Below are 19,550 nucleotides of genomic sequence, written 5' to 3'. Positions count from 1 at the left end.
CATGAGGCATTGTCATTCGTAGTATTTGATGTTGTTTATTGTCTAACCCATTTTTTTAGTAATCAAGCTTTTCAAAAAAAAGATTAACGCCAAAGAAGTATATCCTCCTAGTGTGTGCCTGCAGAAAACACGCACGCGTTTTTTTTTATTTATCTTTAAACCTAATATAGTTGTTTTTTTTTTCTATTTCAATAACACATTTTGGTAAAACAAAAAGTATTGGAGATTTTGTTTATATGTAACACAGATAAGAAGAAATGCACTATTACAGGTGTAAGTAGTTACACACTAAGACCTGGTGAGGGAGTAAAAATCAACGATTTATGAAATAATATGCTCGATTCCGAAACATGACTAAATTGACAGGTATTATTTTTAAAAAAACTATGTTGTTTTCTGGAAAAGTAGGTACAACACTGTTTTTAACCACAGAATTAAGAACATACAAAGCCCTCGTTCAGCCATTATTTCATGCAGTGCATTGTGTCAACAAACGCGGAACGTTGATAGCTCACAAACGTTTTAACATTTTCCCCATTTTACGGTAGGCGTTTAGATCGTTAAAGGTAAAAAATTACTGCCATCTGCTAAATAGAGTGTAGTTACTGGTTTCTGAAGCTTCAATTAGTCGTGTACACGGTTTCTGTACGTTCTTAATTCTATGTTTTCAACCTTGCCAATTTAGTTTTGTTTAATGAAGAAATTAAATATTGGCACCAGTGTTAGCCAATCAGAAAGCATTGCGACATTGTCGCTGACAAAGTTTTGCAATCGATCCCTAGAGCCCTAGCTTATTTATCGTAAAAAAGATCGCATTTGTTTATTCTGATTGCTCAAAGACGCTTCAGCTCTATCTGCTTGCAGGATCATGTTATCCAACTTACTCATTTGGGAGGAAACTTGCTTCCGGTGATCTATTACAGCCGCTTTTCCCAATAAAGAACTATTATCGTTGACCTCCATCTGTTCCAAGGCCGCCAGTGCAGCGTTTATGTCGCCGCCATTTTGTTTTGTTTTTCCCGCGCGCGGCGTCATTTCATTGTCCTCAGGGCCAAGGCCTGTGTTTATAAAGCCTACATCGGTGTTTTTTGGTGCTACGTAGTCTTTGTCGTAGTTCGTTTGTCCGACGTAGCTGGGTTCACTGGAGTAGGACAAGTTGTCTTTGGCTGCCAGTTTTAAGCGAAAGAAGTTGGTCACGGTGCCACAGACGCCCTGGAAATAGTATTATACTGTCATCATCATCAGCCTGTTCTATGCCCCATATTGACCAGTGGCGTGCACTTCATAAATGCACAAAAGCACTGCCTGTCCTAACATTTACATATAATTCATATGAGAGGAGAATTTTTGACATTTTATGCAATTTTTTGTGTATGCATACTCTGGTATGAAAGCCAGTGCACGCCACTGATAATTCAAAATTCATTTATTTCAAGTAGGCCTAATATAAGCACTTTTGAAACGTCAAGTCTGTCTGTTTTTAGTGACTCTACCACCGGTTCGGAAGGCAAATTCTACCGAGAAGAAGCCGGCAAGGAACTCAGCTCAGATATTGAGCAATCATCCCTAACAGAATAACCCGTTACCATCTCATACTGCATTTTCACTTACCACCAGGTGAGATTGCAGTCAAGGGCTGAAAGCAAGGTAAGAGGTGGTAAGTGACGATGCAATCTAAGAAAGTAGCGGACTAACCTGTATGGGGATTATCATATCGTCACATTACCGGCCTACTAAAGGGCACGGGTCTCCTCCCACAATGAGAAAGATTAAGGCCTTAGTCCACCACGCGGGCCCAGTGCGGATTGGTGGACTCCACAAACCTTTGAGAACATTATGCAGAACTTGCAGGTTTCCTCGCGATGTTTTCCTTCACCGCCGAAGCAAGTTATATTTTTAAAGACTTAAAACGCACAGTTAGAGGTGCGTGCTGGGATTCGAACTCGGCCCCCGAAAGTGATTTCGAGCTCCTACCCACTGCGCTATTACCGCTTCTTAGATAATAAATAATAATAAACTTAGACTAAATGGCCCTAGCTGGCTAAACTGGAACTTTTAGATATCGGCAGATCATTACACTATCTAATTTATCATTTATTGTTTTAAATCTTTAACGAAGCTATCGTTATATAAAATTATTATCCACACCTAAATCATTAAAATTGTAGTAGGTATATTACTTTTGTAACTTGCGACAAAATACGCCTTTTAGCTAAGTAAAATGCTTATTTTAATAGAGTCTTTCTCCCGGTTTATGAAAAAACATGCTATTCAGTTTCCCAAGTAGGTATATAGACTCTTGGAACCTGATTTTAACTGCTAGTATTTTTATCGTTAATAGCATGATATATCATGACATCGAAAGCTGATTTAAAAAAAGAGTGTTACGCATTTACCAAATCGCTATTCCAAATGATAATCTTCTTTGTTTGATTAGGTACTCGTTTTGTTAAATGACCCTGTAAAGTATGCTTTACTTACCCAACGATCGTATAAGTAAGTTTGACCACAGCTTAACGGGATAAAGGTAAAAAAGCTAGAACCCAAAGCCGTAAAGCCAATATTAAATCACAATGTGCAATCTCATCACATTCTTTTCTAAGATGAAGGAGCTACTATAGTATTAAATTCAAGTGTTCAAAGATTTATTTTACTATAACTTACCTTCATGCGATTAAGCTTTGTTTGCGTAGAAGTCAATATCGTATTTAATTCTTTAAGAGCACCGCTTGTTTCCTTTAAATCGTCATTTAGCATTGCAGTATTCTGGAAAAAACTAAAAATATTACATCACAACTTTTTTAAATCACATCTTTTAGAATCACAACTTTGAATACAAATAACGTCACTGAGTAAAGGATGTTTTTTTTGTACACTAATTTTTATTCCTCGTATTTAAATACGTAAGTTTGTTTTTTTTTTTCTTAAAAATTGCATTCAAAGTTCGATAAAAAGTCTTAAAAAAAATACCTCTGTAGTCTTTATGTCTACTTCCTCAAATTCCACAATATCCAAATGTTTATGTTTTGACAAGAACTCTTCCTTATCCGGTTTAGGCTGTCCAAATAATTCAGCTCTCATGCAAGCGTCCTCGTAAGCTTTTAATGCCATTTTTCCAGATTTTAAATAAAATTATATCCCGAGAAAAACATTTATGTAATAGAACGACTGCAAAGTAGGTAGGTACTTCTTTCATAAACACTTTTCTTAAAATTTTGCAGCGTAAGTCCCTACTGCGCCAGACTAAAAGTATTGATTTTCCTAGTCAGTATGTTTTAATAGCATAATAACGATGTAATTACACATATAAAGCTAGAAATCTTCAGCATAACCCAAGTCCCTATTAAATAATAACTAATGACTAAGAATGCAGAAATATAAAAATTTTTAATAGAGAAATAATGTTATATAAAAATAATACTTTTTTTGTGTTTAGGGTTTAAAATTACCGCTCTTTTTAACAGTGTTGCTGTGCGTTTGTCCAAAACAAAGTTATTTAAAAATATTTTACTCATATTGATTTCGAAGGTAAAGTCCAACATTAGGGAAATAGCAACCATTAGTCCTTTTGTCAAAATATGCAACTGCTTTTGAATATCATTACCATATTTTAAGAGTAAAGAAACAGTTTTTGCTGTCTAAACTTATCTAATAAATAAAATAAATTGTTCTTAGTCTCTATAACTAAACCCATAAACTACATAGTTAGTTATTAACTATTTTTAATTTTAAAACGCGCATCTCAGTTTAACTTTAGTCAACTCATACTCATTCGGATAAGTTCTGGTGCATTGCTAACTGCAAAGCGCCAAGTCTCTGTTTTTTCCAGAACGCAGTACAATTTTAATTTACTCGTTACAACCCATTACTTGATGAAATTCTTATCCGTTTCGTGCTAACAGCTGATTTCAAATCAGTTGCAACGAAAATTCCTCATTTTTATAATATTGCGCTTATTTTAATGTTAGGAAGATGAGAATTGAGATTATTTTTTTTCTTTACTGTTTTCCGTTGAGACACGGCAAAGGTATATTACAGTACAGCCAAATATTAACGGCGTTACACGGTATTTCAATTATTTATGTTCTGTGAACTGACTAACGTCAAATACCACAGAAACGCACTTTTTTCAGCGGTCGGATTATATTTACGTTTTGTACGCACTTAAACAGCCAATAGGCAAATGGCCTTATTTCGGTCTATACTGAGAAGTAGCGCACATTTTAGAATCAAAAAAGTTTCTTCCGTAACTATGTGTTCAAGTGAGTAGCAGATTAAATTGATTTAGTAATAGTTAGTTAATTAACTTCTTTTAGCTTTTTAAAATCACTTGCCGAAAATACTGCAAAAAGAATTTAAATAAATGCCAACTCATTAGTTTTTGTGCAAACTATTTGGTGAATAAAAATAAACAATGACACAACAACATTATATGCTTTAGACAAGTGTGATTTTAGAAAATATATCTACAAAAAGTTAACTTACTTGAATTAAAATTTATTCTTAGACATCCTCGGAATGTTCTTAAGCACCAAGATTACTTTGTGATGGCAGAATGACATGAGTAAAGTTATAAAACTGCGATTACAAAGAATATTTGAATTAAAATTGATAAGAAACAAGGTGAATAAAGCTTTTAAATCAAGTGAGTTGGATTTGTACGATGTAAATAAATACCTACATATAAAGAAATAGTGTAAAGTAATTTCAACTGGAGGTTTTCGGTGGTAAAGATGTTGTACAAAGTTAGATAATTGGTTGGTATTTGCTAGCAAATATTCACCATGCCATATATAGATATGTGCCAAGTTTCTAGTAACTCATAATCGAATATGGGTTATGATGGTGTAAGAAGATGATGCTTAGGGTGATGAACATCAGCGTTTTGTCTAAAACAGTAAATTTATCTGAAAGGATGTTTGTATAATTTTTTGTTATGTTAGACTGATAAAGAACTAGATCCAGATTGTCCAGATATTAGGTCAGGCTGCAGTGCTCCAACAGGATAGAGAAAAAGTTGCCAGAACGTGCCCTGACAGTCAGTTCTTCATACTTTGATGTTTTTTGTTGTCACATCAAAATAAAATAAAAAGATAAATAAATAAAGATACTATGACAATATACACATCTGCGTATAGCCCCAAAATTCAGCAAAGCTTGTGTTACGGGTACTAAGCTAATGGATGAATCATTTTACACAGAAAAATATTCATGTTCATCACACAAACATTTTCCATTTGTGGGAATCCAATTGCGGCGTCAAACAATTCTTGTCCCCCCTTACCCTGTTTTATAAGCAGCAAGCTTTTAGCATGGCTTGTTATTCAAAAAACTGATGTTATAACAGCTTTGATTGCAACAGTGTGAAATACAAACTTTTTCTATTTCTTTCTCTATCTTACTATATTAGATATTAATTATGTATCACATCTTGCTTTGAATATTATGCTGTTGGTTTTATTATTTATTATCCCTACTAATTATATAAATGTTAATGTAAGTTTGTTTGTCACGCAAAAACTACTAAACCAATCCTCATGAAACTTTGTACACATATTCTTGGAAGTGTTAGAAGTAATATAGAATTCTTTTTATCCCAACATTAAGCTCGGTTTCTTTGGGAGAGGGGATGAATGTGTTTGACGATTTTACACCATAGCTCCGACTATGGGAGCTGGTGAGCGGAGAGGTGTTTAATTTTGCCCAAACTTTGTTTAGATCTGTATGCGGTTGGAGATAGAGGACAGAACTCCAGCGACAGCGGCAAACCCCTCATTTAAGGCTTAGCAATACTGGATACTTTAATTATTTTTAGAACTACAACTAAATTTAATGCCACATCACAAAACAAACGCAGACGAAGTCGCGTATGTATAACCTACCTACCCCATTTTGTATAACTATATCTCATCTTTGTTACAGATCCTCTTAACCTCAACACTTTAGATAAATTTAGGAATGATTTCTACTCAAACCCCAAGAATGAGTTGGCTCAGAATGCTTGTACCAGATTTGATCCATTTGAAGTTGCAATCAGCAAAAAGCGGACAGACAGATCATTGCATGTTTACAACATTAAGGTAACTTATCTTATCTTTGATAAATGCTAACACTCGTTTTATTGCACATAAATGCAATCAATTGAACGAAGAAAATGATTAGCAAATAACATTTTTCTCACTGCAATCTTATCATAGTGTAGTAGATGATAAAAAGTATATAAAGATCTTATTTATCTAGATATACTTTACACCACCAGTTACTTTATATTATGTATAATTATTGTTGTATATCTTTTATGTGCCTATAGTAAATGTTATTGTTGTTATAATTATTATCTGTTTATATGTTTCAACACCTTCCTATTGTAAAAGTGGGCCATGACTTTTGATTCCCAGCTCAGATTGTTTTGGAGATCTCATCAAGTATCCAATAGCCTATAACTGTCTACTGCTGTACCAAAGACCTCTCGAAACGGAAGGGTTTTACCCCTAATCACCATGGTTTCGTGATTGCAGTAGATGGTAGTAGCCTTGTATGACAACTGCGAGAAGAGAGTGGTGGTGGTTACAACAGTATTCTGATTGGCAATCACCATGGCATGGCACTAATTGGGAATTTATGTTTTCTATATTGACTTAAATCTAGAAGATTTCTGAATTAACTGTTCTTCAACTATTCCTGTATTTGTCTACGTATTTAGAAGCTTAGTTAGCTTGAACATGCCTTTTATACGCAGGGTTTTTCGTGCCAATAATATGTTATAAAATATTTTAACTCCTGATGCAAGATGATGGTTTTGTCCTACTGCCTGTCTGTAAATTGTCACTTCTGGGCAGGATCATAGATAATGTTTTACAGCCTTAGGCCAAATATGCCTTCTACTTCTATTTGCCTAATTTTGCATGTGACAATTTATATAAAAAAACGATTTAAGATTAAAATCTGCAATGTTGCAGGTTGTATTTTTATGCATGACAGCACAGATTTTAGATATTCAAGGTTTTAATCCACCCGAAAGCCCAATGGTTTTTGTCTTGGGTCTTTTAAGTGTTATCAACTTAAGGCATAGAGTTATGAGTATAGTTTAACCTCCTAACCAAATAACATTTCAGATTGAATCTGAGGGAAAGCCGGTGACAAACCAAGAAGCCACTGGACGGTGCTGGCTGTTTGCTGCACTTAACGTGATGAGGTTGCCATTTATGAAGAAGTATGGTTTAGAAGAATTTGAATTTTCACAAAGGTAAATATTGCATTCATAGTCATGAGCTTTGCAAATTATGGCTAACCTACTGGTCTGAATTTTTTTCAAAATGTCATCAACTCAAAAATTATGTATGAATATGCTGGAATCCATACAAAGGAGAATTTTAAAGAGCTCTATGTTTCTAAAATATAATCTATCAAAATTTGTACATTTCAGATTCTCCCGCTTTTCGCGGAGACTAGCAGATTAAGCTTCATTTTCATAATATATTATGGAATGCCGCAAAGTAACGCCTGCTTCTATTCAATATTTGTTAAGTCTTCTTTAGTTATCCTGTCCTAGATTTACCTAAGACGTTAGTCTTAGGTAAATGAAAATAAAACAGAAAATAAAGGTATTTTCTGTTTTATTTTCATTATTATAATTTTCTCTATTGCTGTTAAATTGAGTTTGATGGTTAATCTTATGCTAATGTAGACTTGAGTTGCCATAAAACAACAAATTAAGTTTTAAGTACATTATTTTAAGAGTACATTTATTTTAAATCAACAGTTTGTGATAACTGAGCTGTCAAAATTCCATGGAATTAAAAATCAGACTTGATTGCTAATTCTTAGCTATTTAATAGTATAGGAAATCCATGTGGCTGCTATTTTGAAACATATCCAGGACTAATTCTATCTTGTACATTGATTTCTTGCTTCAATAAAATGGTACCATTTCTTCTTTCAGTTACCTTTTCTTTTGGGATAAGATTGAGCGGTCACACTACTGGCTGAACAATATTGTCAACACTGCGAAACAGGGCGAAAAGTTAGATGGACGTCTAGTCAACTTTTTACTTAAGGTGAGCATTTCATTTGATACTTTTGACGAACTCTTTGGCGCAGTGGTTAGGGTTGTGATCCAATTGAGTGGAGGGCTCAGGTTCGATTGGGAAAATACTTCTTGAATTTTCTTTGGTCCGGTCTGGTGGGAAACCTCCGGCCGTGGCTAGTTACGACCCTGTGGATACAGACATGTCGCCCACCGATTTAGCGGTAAGATGCCGCGTAGAAACCAATAAGGACAATGGGTTTAATATAACATACCCGTAATATATATATATAGGTTAGCCCGTTACCATTTTAGACTACATCATCACATACCATCAAGTATGCATGATGTATGATGTGTGTAAGAATGTGAGAGTCCAGGTAGAGATCTTGTAGAGAAAGTTGTAAAAAAAAAAAGCAAAAGTAAAGTAAGTAAAGTTTTAGTGGTAAAAAACGACATACTTTTGGGTCTTTTGAATGATTTGATCCTTAAATAATATTGAGATCGGTGGAATCGATACTAATATTTTAAATGTGATTTTTTTTTATTGGTTCATTTTGTGTCATGTCTTATGTATTTTTTGCATATTGTCTTATATTTTTGTTACAGGATCCAATAAACGATGGAGGCCAATGGGATATGATAGTAAATCTAGTCAACAAATATGGACTTATGCCCAAGAAATGCTTCCCAGAGACCTTTAGTTCAAGAAAAAGTTTACACATGAATGCACTTATTAAAACTAAGGTAGCTATTTAGTTTTGCATGATATAATCAATGAACACGTGTTAATATACGGACATAATATACACTTTATATAGCTATAAGATTGATTTACTTTCTAATCCATGGATAAAGAGCTCATAAAAAATGAAAATAATTGTTTTTTTTTGGGAATCAAGTTAGTGTAAATAAACCGCGCGAGGCCAGTTATAGCTGCAACATATAATGCTTCTTATAAATAGTAATTTTTAGAAGATCAAAATGGCTAGCCTGGGCAGGAGATATTTTATTTAACTTTTATTAGGACAAAATGTACGCAATATACATTTTGTCAATTTAAACAAATTTTATCCACTCTCTAACGGGAGCAGCACAATGATCCAAACAGCTGAAAATAATCCAAGTACTATGTGAAACAAACAGATGGAAACTTCTCCACTGTGATGCCGTGTTTGGCAGGTGGACAAGGACATTTTATTAATTGTGAGAAATTAATTTATTTATATTTTCTTGTTCCAGTTGCGAGAATTTGCCAAAGAGTTACGCAGCAAAGTTGATTCGAATGCCTCAGACGATGACATTCAAAGCACCATAGACAAGCAGATAGCTGTTATTTACAATATTGTTGCTACATGTTTAGGTAATGTCCGAATTCTCGGTTATAGTTTAAAGATACTTGTATGGCTGTACGGTGATATACCTTTGCCTTTTCCCTATGGGAAAGAATAAAGAAAAGAAAAAAAAAATGAAGATACTTGCGGCACAAGCTAATCTACTAGCAGTGTCAGCACCTTAACCCTAAATAAAAATTCGAATAAGTTTTTTTTTTTAAACGTCAATACACACATTGCCTTCCGGCCCCAAAGTAAGAGTAGCTTATGAATATTTTAATGAATATAATATACATAAATACTTAATAATATATTAAATCCCAGACACTGAAATACTTTAATGTTAATCACACAAACATTTTCCAGTTGTGGGAATCGAATTCACAGCCTAGGAATCAGAAAGCCGGGTGCTCACTCACTGCGCCAATCGGCAGTCTAGTATTGTTGCACTGTCATTCAAACATATAATAATAAAATAATCTTATATTTTCTAAATGGTTACAGGTATACCACCAGAAAAGTTCACATTCGAATTCTACAACAAAGAAAAAGTTTACAATACATTTGGATCGCTCACGCCTCAACAGTTCCATGAAAAACATGTCCGTCCACTTTTTAATGTTGATGATAAGGTATTACTTTTTTTTATTGTATCACCATTTAACTTACTGGCCCCTTAATTTCAACTTAGGCTGCACCCTCACTTAGCATCTGACGTGATTGCAGTTGAGTGTAAAAAAAACAACTCTTGTAACAAATGTTATGTCAACTTAAAAGTAAATATTTTTTTCTTATTTGCTACATTTATATATACAAATGATGCGGTGATAGCCCAATGGGTACGACTCATTATCGCGGGGCGAGTTGGAATTCGAGCCTCTTAACTTTTTTAAGTTATGTGAGTTTTAAGCAATCGAAATATCACTTGCTTCAACGGTGAAGAAAAACATTGTGAGGAAACAATTCATAATGTTCTCAAAGGTGTGTGGAGTCCACCAATCCGCACTAGGCTAGCGGCTATTACTACTACCGGCTCACTACATGGCACGGTTCTCCTCCCACAATGAGATGGGTTAAAAGCTGTAGTCCTCCAAGCTGGCCCGGTGCGGATTGGTGGACCCCAAACGCCTTTGAAAACTTTATGGAGAACTCTCAGGAATGCAGGTTTCCTTACGATGTTTTCCTTCACCGTTGAAACATGTTATATTTTAATTTCTTAAAACGCACATAACTTTGAAAGGTAGAGGTGTTAGCTGGGCTTCGAACTGAGTCCCCCGAAAGTGAAATACAAGTCCCAGTAGGTACTGGACTAACACCGCTATATTAGTTATCACTATGAAAAAAAAAACCTCAACTGATCGCTATTTTTAAATATCGGAGCGTTTAAAAACCACTGCAAAACTATTCCGTCGGTATGCCACGCTTATAAATAAGGAACTAATTCTCGTTTTCACTAACGCCGACCAACGCAATGCCTAAATAACTAACGCCTAATTTAACTTTCTACAATGTAGTAGTATGTTTTTCCCACAGCTGGTTTTATTCTTCTAATTAACACCTAAGGTAATCGTTGCAGATAGGCACCGAGGTCAAACCTCTGCGATTTTTTCGGTTCTTTTATACTAAATATTTTAATGTGATTGTTTTTTGATAAATAAAATAATTTAAAAAAAGGTATATTCCAAGGCATGCATCTACCTTTGACCAATAGTTATCACCTAAGAGTTGGTGTAACGTTTTTCTTTTTCTGTACACATCGCCTAAATCATTACACATTCGATTTAGGCGATTCCAAGGTTTAATGAAAGGGCATAAGAGTGCATTTTTTCTGGCACTTTCAGGTGTGCCTTGTAAGCGACCCGCGCCAGTCCAACCCGTTCGGGAAGCTGTACACGTTGGAGTGCCTCGGCAACGTGGTCGGCGGCAGACAAACTGCCTATAATAACCAGCCTATTGAGACACTTATCAAGTTTGTATTCATCATTTCAACCGGTAGCGTGTACTTCATACATGCGCTAAAGTACTGCCTAATGTAATGAAAGACGAAAGAAAGAAAGAAAAATTTATGAAAATTAAGCTTAAGTTTGCTATATTCCGCGAACAGCAGGAGAATCTGTATGGTGTAATTTATAATTTCTTCAATCCGGTGTGCTGGGGTTACTCCCAATTATCTTCTACAGAGTTTAAAAATAATAGGTCCGGAAGAGTCTCTGTACGTAGGTTTCCAAAAAGCTGCCATTTTAAATACATGTAGAATAGTAAGAAAGTTCTTGCAGGTTGACGAAAGCATAGATTTAACCTAAAAATTCAATATAAAAACACACCAAACGCTGCATTTACTTAAGGCCCGTAAATGCAGTTAAAACCAGCCCAGAGCTGAGAAATGCAAACACTTCCCAAATAATAAAAAATCCAACTTCAAAATTTCTTTATTCATGTAGGCCTATCACGGGCACTTATGAAGCGTTCATACATACATGTTTACATAACTTTAAGGGGATGGTGATAACTTCGTTCGCCAACTTAAACCTAAAGCTACGAGGGTTCCAAACGCGCCCTGGTCTAAGAAGAGCCCACAACAAACTTAGCCGGGTAAATTATAATAATATACTTTATGTAAAACGTTCGTCCATCAATGTTTTGCTGGCCGCTGCAGTAATGTACTATAACTTTCAGAGTAGTGAAGGACAGTATAGAAGGCGGGGAAGCGGTGTGGTTTGGTAGCGAAGTCTCTAAACGTTTCGAGAGGAAAAATGGACTAGAGGACCTCGATGCGTGAGTACACTTACTTAACTTGTTCTTAAAAAAAGGATGAGGCTCTGAAGCGGTGATAACCTAGTGGGCAAGCTTCGGCTTCCTTCTCGGGGGAACCGGAACCCGTGCCCTGGCACGCACCTCCAACGTTTTTAAGTTATGTGCATTTTAAGAAATTAAATATTACTTGAAGGAAAAAATCGATGAGGAAACTCAGGTATGCAGTCCTGAGAGTTTTCATGACATTCTCAAAATCTACCAATCGGCACTCGGCCAGCGTGGTTGTTTAATGATTCAATAACTTTGACACTAGTTTATTTATTGACGAAACAAAATTGGAATTATTGTATTTACTATCCTATCATTTATTCTTTTTCATTTTATTTTAAATTCTTAACAATGCTTAAAAAAAATAGAAAACACTATTAAAAATTTATAAAAAAAAATATCCACCCGCCGCTTGCGGGGCTTTTGAATGCCCAAGCAACCGGCGGTCAGGGCTCCAGAGTGAGGAACCTCCTCACAATACGCGCCGTTTCAAGGACTACTGCCTTCTGTATTTGACCCTTGATCCAACAACCAAGCGAAAGCTTCTTAAGATGTTGGTCGAAGGTCGCGATAAGACCATTGACTGAAACGACGATCGCGACAATAACGGTTGACTCAACATTCCACATGGCGGTAATCTCGTGAGCAAGGTCCAAGTATTTAGATACTTTCTCCTTTTTAGCTTTCACCAGATTATCGTCATGTGGAATAGTAATGTCAACAATTATTGCACGGCGCACTGATCGATCGACTAGCACTATATTAGGTCTATTAGCTGTAATATACCTGTCAGTGATAATCGTTAGATCCCAGTAGAGCAATGCACTGCTATTTTCAAGAACTGACGCCGGGTCGAACCTATAGTAAGGCTTCTCAAAATCGATAAGGCCAAACCGAAGAGCAATTTGTTGATGAACTATCCTGGCTACTTATTGGCTGGTATTTATTTATTGTTATTAGGTACACAAAACAGGTAATCACTAAAGGAACCCAAAGTATGTGTACACAAGTTGGAATTAAATTAAACAAAAAGTAAAAATTAAATTAAAGTTGTAACCAAAAATAAACACTTAAAAAAATGAAATATATATATAGATATAATTTATAATTCCGAGAGTTATGTGGAAAAGTGCGTATTAATTTGATTTTTAAAAATATTTAACCTTTTGTTAAATATGTCAATATTACGATTGTATTGTATAATCATTCTATTCTTTTATTTATAGTTATGATATATATGTTCTTTTGAATGCCGTTGGGCGAAACTTGCCTGGATACCATTTAAAATAATAATAAAGATTTATTTATTGCATCTAAATTTACAATAAATTACAATCCTTACAAACCCCAGTCTGTTTCTGATGGATCCCATAAGATGTGTGAAAGCCACCTTTATAACTTACCATGCTTTTCTAATTTGGGCAGCTTTCATCCACTCCTTCTCAGCAATGTGTATTATAGCATCGGCCCATCTTCTCATTGGTCGACCCAGGCTATAATGCATAAAATATGACCCTCTATAACCAGTTTTCCTCCAATAAATGACTTGATTGCTAGAGTGGTGGACTACTAAACCCTTCACGTTCAAAGTCAAAGTCAAAAATATCTTAATTATTCATATTATTATACCTTAATTTTCTGACATTTTGTATAAAATGGAAAAATAATTTTATAATTAAGGTGTTGTTATAATTTGCTGGCCATTTATTATAATGATCTTATAATAAAACATAACAAGTTAACATAACAATTTGTTTACCTGCAATCACGCAAATTAACATTTGAATTTGAATTTTCAAGTAGACCCATAGGTGGCACTTTTGATGCGTACATTACATGAGAATTACACGGTAGTGAGATGATGGCGATAACCATTTTCGTAAACTTAAAACTAAAGCTACGAGGGTTCCAAACGCGTCCTCGTCTAAGAAGAAGCCCACAACAAACAGCCGGGTGTTTTTTTTTTTTTGTTATCACCATCTCACATTGTCATTTAAAATTATCCGAAGAGAAACTTGTTGAGAGCAATAAATCACTCCCAAGCTTTTTTATCGATTACGTAGTCCTTTATACTATAATATGACTTTTCTATAAGCTTACGTTTCATACAAACTTTGAACATCTCCAAGATGTCAATGGGTAGTTTATTGTATTGTATGCAATTTCTCAGAGGAGACCCGTAGTGGGACTTTGTTGATGATGTCAATGTTTTTACTCCTTGCAGGCACGACTTCCGCCTGGTGTTCAACACGGAGGTCCAGGTCGGACTGGACAAGGCGGACCGTCTGCTGTACGGCGACTCGTGTATGACGCACGCGATGGTATTCACCGCCGTCGGGACAGACGTTAGTTCTCTTCCTTTCCATATTACGACGGCCGATTGGCGCAGTTTGCAGCAATCATGCTTTCTGAGCCCAGGGCCGTGGGTTCGATTCCCACAACTGGAAAGTGTTTGTGTGATGAGCATGAATGTTTGTCATTGTCTGGGTGTTTATATGTATGTTCTAAGTATTTATGTATATTCATAAAAATATTTATCAGTCGTCTTAGTACCCATAACACAAGCTACGCTTACTTTTTGGGGCTAGATGGCGGAGTGTAAAAAAAAAAAAATTATGTATATTTAAAAGTTTTTATGTATTTTCCTATGTTATTTCATAAAAATATTCATCGCTCATCTTAGTACCCACAGAATTAAAAACATACAGAACTCTCATTCAGCACGCAGTGTATTGTGTCCAAAAACAGTGACAACGCCCCGCGCATATATTTTTTATTCCGCTACAAGTTAGCTCTTGACTGCAATCTCACTTCATGGTAATTGATGATGCAGTCTAAGATGTTAGCGGGCTAACCTGTTAGGATTTACGGTAGTCATACCATCTACTATATACTTAGTCGCTTAGCGACACATCGTTGTCGGTATGGTGGAAAGTAGTCACTGCCAAAGCAAGAGCAAACCAGAGAAAATTCAGAAATTATAAATTCGAATTGAATTGGGAATCGAACCCGGGACCTCGAATATATAAATTTATAATAAATTCACTGTGCTCAACGTTGCACACAACACATCTTAAACGCACAATTTAAATTCACTCCCGCGGGATATAGCTAACAGACTTTTACCATTTTATGGTAAACGTTTAGAGAATTAGAGGTACTGTACTGTAAATATGGAGGGTAGAGGTAAGGAGAGTCATCTGTGCATATGAAAAAGTGTCGTCAAAATGTATTAAATTAGGATGGCGCCACATTTGCATCAGGGTAACTCTTAAAAGAAGCGCCAAATATAAATACTGTACTATTTACTGTTTACGAAATAAAATCACTCTAAACGCACGTTTGGTTATAATAAATCTGTAAGGTTATATTTACCACAATATTTTGTACAACGTAAGTTGTTGAAATTCTCAATAATTAATTACTTTAGTCGATAATGACATTAAATTTTTTAACTCGGCATACTTCAATTCATCTACGATTGCTACATTCATACCATACCCTGTGCATCCACCAGCGCCATTGTGGAGGATTTTTGAACTGTTATTTAGCGCAACAACTGGACACTTTTTCAACTTTTCTCCCATATAAGATGACTCTCCTTACCTCTACCCTCCATAACTGTAAAGTAGCATGACGCTAACAGATCTACATACTACGAAGGCGCACTAACGTCAAACATAAACTATGTTTTCATATATATTCCAGGAAAAAGGCAACCCTGTGAAGTTCCGCGTAGAGAACTCGTACAGCGATAAAGACTACGACAAGGGGTACCTTCTGCTCACCGAGCCGTGGTTCAGGGAGTTTGTGTTCGAGGTAAATATCAAAATTAGTTAAATCAAAATTATTATCTTCTGCCAGTTCTGCCAATTGTATTGTATATAAATGTTTGTTGCACTTAATTTTTTGTTAAATATCTTATTATGTAAACAATATTGTTGTAACTTTTTAGTGTAAAGTTAATTTTTAAATTTTGAAAGAAATATAAAGACAACTTATAACAATAATAAGACCCTTACATGAAGAAAATATCTTTATATTGTGTTTATTTTTATTGATTTTACCACTTTTGTTTTTTTTATATAAAGAGTAATGAAAATATTGTTTACATTCTAAAAAAAAAAAAGAAAAGGAGAGAAAAATTTGAGTGTTTATTAATATAGGTTTTGCAAGGCTGGCATTCCTTGCAAAACCTATATTAATAAACACTCAAATTTTTCTCACACGGACACGTCTTGCAACGTGCTGCCCTATGTCCACCAACTTCAGGCAAAGGTGTTAAGCCTAATGTTAGACGGCCGATTGGCGCAGTAGGCAGCGACCCTGCTTTCCGAGGCCGTGGGTTCGATTCCCACAACTGGACAATATTTGTGTGATGAACATTAATGTTTTTCATTGCCTGGGTGTTTATCTATATATTATAAGTATTTATGTATATTATTCATAAAAATTATTCATCAGTTATCTTAGTACCCATAAAACAAGCTACGCTTACATGACTTACTTTACATGGACTAGATGGCGATGTGTGTATTGTCGTAGTTTTTTTTTATTTTTATTAATGAGCCTGGAAGTGTTTTTATGTGTTAAATTTATAAATTAAATGTTTAGTTATTTATCCACTGTACGAAATTACTTTAAAAATAAGATTATGAAAATTAAGCTTAATTTGCCATACTCAGCGAAAAGCAGGACAATCTGTATGGTGTAATTTAAAATTTATCCAATCCTTATTTGTTAAAACAATAATTCTATCCTAATTGTTGAAACAATTATTCATTGTAAAGTCAACATATCCTGAGGATGATCCGGTTTCGGAGCGAAACGTACGTAGAGGGTTCATACCCGAATATCTGTTTGTTGTGGAGTATAAGGATTGGAGAAATCATAAATTACACCATACAGATACTCCTGCTTTTCGCGGAGTACGGCAAATTAAGCTTAATTTTAATAATATATCATGGAATTCCGCAAAGTAACGCCATAGTTTCTTTCCCCCTTTTAAAAGTTTGTTAATAGAAATATCTTTGTTATCAGGTGGTTGTAGATAAGAAGCATGTCCCCGAGGAGGTTATGAGCGTTTTCAAACAGGAAGCCAAAGTCCTCCCCGCCTGGGACCCGATGGGCACCCTCGCCTGCCCGCTCTGCTCTGAGGAATAACATCTGATTATACCACAAATGTGTTCATTTATTAAAATATACACTAGTTATACTATAGTATGAGTGCCGACAATTTATCCACACGCCAAGTGTCAGGTCTTTCGTCTAGCAAAGGTTGCCAAATGTGAGATTTACTATGTTTACTTATTCGATTGCTAGAATCTTACTACGACTTTATTTAAATAATTAAATCGTATAATAATTAATTTTGGGTAAAATATGCTACTTTTTATCCCAGAAAAAAAATGCTTTGAGAATCAAGCTCATTCTTTTCAGTAAAGATTACTACACAATATTTAATTTCGATTAAAATCGTATGAAGCTGGTGATATTCAGTAAAAAAATGGTTACAACACTAGTATTAAAAAAAAAAAGACAGAACGTAACTGTTTTCGAAACGTTTCCTTACAATTATGAATTGCATGCTACTATAAAGTATGCGCGAAAAGAATACTTGCGATATATTCTTTCATATTATTTAACGTCCCAAAAATATTTACGTATTTTTAAAACACTGCATGTAATTGATTTTTATTTTATTGTTTCTTCAGTTTCGTTCCAAGTTACATTCTATAGTCTTGCACAAATGTCAAAACGGGCCTATTACATTTTAAAGACTATAGATGGCGCTTTTCGTTACCATATAAATTGTACTTTAACTTTCACGCAATATAATACGAAACTTATGAATGAATTAAATATGCCAAAATTATAAATGAATTAAGAGAGTACATAAATTATCATCCTGCATCCTGCAACAAAGCAGAAACTAAAATGTTGGTGACCTGACATTTGTTTGTTTACTTTTGGTCCGTGGATTAATTGACCGCACTTAAGTTTCTTTTTCTAACATGTCTCATAGTGTAAACAATTTTTATTAACTGCGTTTTTTTATTGTAAAGCACGTTTAAAAAAAAGAATAGTGTGATATAATATATCTTCGATAATTAATATACAATCTAAGGAGCCCATATAGAATATTATCTTGCTGTATGTGTCCTAGCACTCACACAAAAGCACAATGTTACTATGTTAGAGTCATCACTAAGTCAGATTGCAGTCAAGGGCCCACTTGTTGTCGACTTTTATTCTATGTCCTCTATTATAAACACTGACTAAAACAAATGACTGCACAAATTTAGTCCTCATTTGAAGCCTCTTCCGTCCTTTAGTGTCTCTGGAACTCATATTATAGTGTTTCTAGTTATTCTAACTTTAATTCCTTGGACACTCCTATTACAGCTTCACAATTTAAAGCGTCCAAATTGCGTGATTCATTTGTAGGCAAAAACAAAGTGACAAAAGCCTATTCAGTGATAATAATATAGGTGATTGCTTTTAATGCTTTTTTCGACGCTTTTTTTGGCTTTTTCACTAGCATAGTGAAAATATCTTATTTTCTATCGAGTCGGATTCGTGTACACACTTACATATTACAAAGACAATGACGTATAACAGCTCTATCGTTATATATCTTTATATATAAATTTCTTGTGTGCGTGTGTATGTCACTGAACTCCACCTAAACGGCTGGACCGATTTGAAAGAATTTTTTGGTATACGTTTGGGTGGCACCCTGGATGGTTTCGATTCACAAATTAGCCCGACAGATAGGGCTGGGGTCCGCTAGTATACTATATTATTTGATCGAAGTATAAAATAAGTTCCTTTTTCTATGCATGTTTCTAATATTTTTAGAACGTACTTCACAAATAGATTGTTTACAATTTGAGATGGGTAAAGAAAAATAGGCTTACTTATACATATATAAAGATTTCATATTAATAATTTGTGCTTTAAACTAAATAAACGTTGAACAGTGCCTTTGAGATCAATAATGTTTTTTTTTTTAAATATGTATTTGTTTTTTTATTGCAAGAATTAACGGACCAAGTTAATGCACCACCTGATGCTTAGTGAAAAACTATAGCCTAAAAACAGAGCAACAAATTTTGTCTGGTGGGAGGCTTCGGCCGTGGCTAGTTACCAACCTACCTAAAAAGACGTGCCGCTAAGCGATTTAGCGTTGCGGCACGATGTCGCGTAGAAACCGATTAGGCGTATGTGTTTAATATGACTGGCATCGATATCTTCCATGGCTCACCCACAGCCTTTACGATAAAACTCACAGAACACTTATCGGTGAGTAAATTTTTTTGTCAAATGAAGTTTACGTGTGTTTGTGCGTTAGTTACGTTGTAATTGACGTGCATATCAGTCCATGG

The 19,550-nt window shown here is 35.0% G+C and overlaps 2 protein-coding genes across 2 annotated transcripts; one reads left to right on the top strand and one right to left on the bottom strand.

Annotated features, from left to right (window-relative positions):
* Positions 1–708: 708 nt before the first annotated feature.
* On the bottom strand, positions 709–3,137 carry LOC120628319. Its single transcript, XM_039896636.1, has 3 exons — positions 2,971–3,137; positions 2,665–2,766; positions 709–1,212 (listed from the first exon to the last, which is right to left on the bottom strand). Exons 1-3 carry the CDS (start codon positions 3,109–3,111, stop codon positions 796–798), a joined length of 660 nt encoding a protein of 219 aa, XP_039752570.1. The 5' UTR covers positions 3,112–3,137; the 3' UTR covers positions 709–795.
* Positions 3,138–4,130: 993 nt separating this feature from the next.
* Positions 4,131–17,699, top strand: LOC120628134 (bleomycin hydrolase). Its single transcript, XM_039896359.1, has 12 exons — positions 4,131–4,262; positions 5,923–6,080; positions 7,116–7,246; positions 7,943–8,057; positions 8,636–8,773; positions 9,269–9,389; positions 9,865–9,992; positions 11,202–11,329; positions 12,037–12,135; positions 14,387–14,507; positions 15,871–15,981; positions 17,203–17,699. The coding sequence occupies exons 1-12, from the start codon at positions 4,184–4,186 to the stop codon at positions 17,323–17,325; spliced, it is 1,452 nt and encodes a 483-aa protein (XP_039752293.1). The 5' UTR covers positions 4,131–4,183; the 3' UTR covers positions 17,326–17,699.
* The last annotated feature ends 1,851 nt before the right edge of the window (positions 17,700–19,550 follow it).

The sequence above is a fragment of the Pararge aegeria genome, chromosome 12 (assembly GCF_905163445.1).
Source record: "Pararge aegeria chromosome 12, ilParAegt1.1, whole genome shotgun sequence".
In the NCBI taxonomy this organism is placed as follows: domain Eukaryota; kingdom Metazoa; phylum Arthropoda; class Insecta; order Lepidoptera; family Nymphalidae; genus Pararge; species Pararge aegeria.
The sequence above is the reverse complement of the archived record's forward strand: the minus strand, read 5'-3'. Positions and strand labels throughout refer to the sequence as shown.

Coding starts and splice junctions, on each gene's coding strand:
- LOC120628134 (XM_039896359.1), top strand. CDS start 4,184: ATGGCCTTATTTCGGTCTATACTGAGAAGTAGCGCACATTTTAGAATC. Junction 8,774..9,268: donor ATGCACTTATTAAAACTAAG/GTAGCTATTTAG, acceptor TTCTTGTTCCAG/TTGCGAGAATTTGCCAAAGA. Junction 12,136..14,386: donor GGACTAGAGGACCTCGATGC/GTGAGTACACTT, acceptor TACTCCTTGCAG/GCACGACTTCCGCCTGGTGT.
- LOC120628319 (XM_039896636.1), bottom strand. CDS start 3,111: ATGGCATTAAAAGCTTACGAGGACGCTTGCATGAGAGCTGAATTATTT. Junction 2,767..2,970: donor TAGACATAAAGACTACAGAG/GTATTTTTTTTA, acceptor AGTTTTTTCCAG/AATACTGCAATGCTAAATGA. Junction 1,213..2,664: donor CAAAGCTTAATCGCATGAAG/GTAAGTTATAGT, acceptor TACTATTTCCAG/GGCGTCTGTGGCACCGTGAC.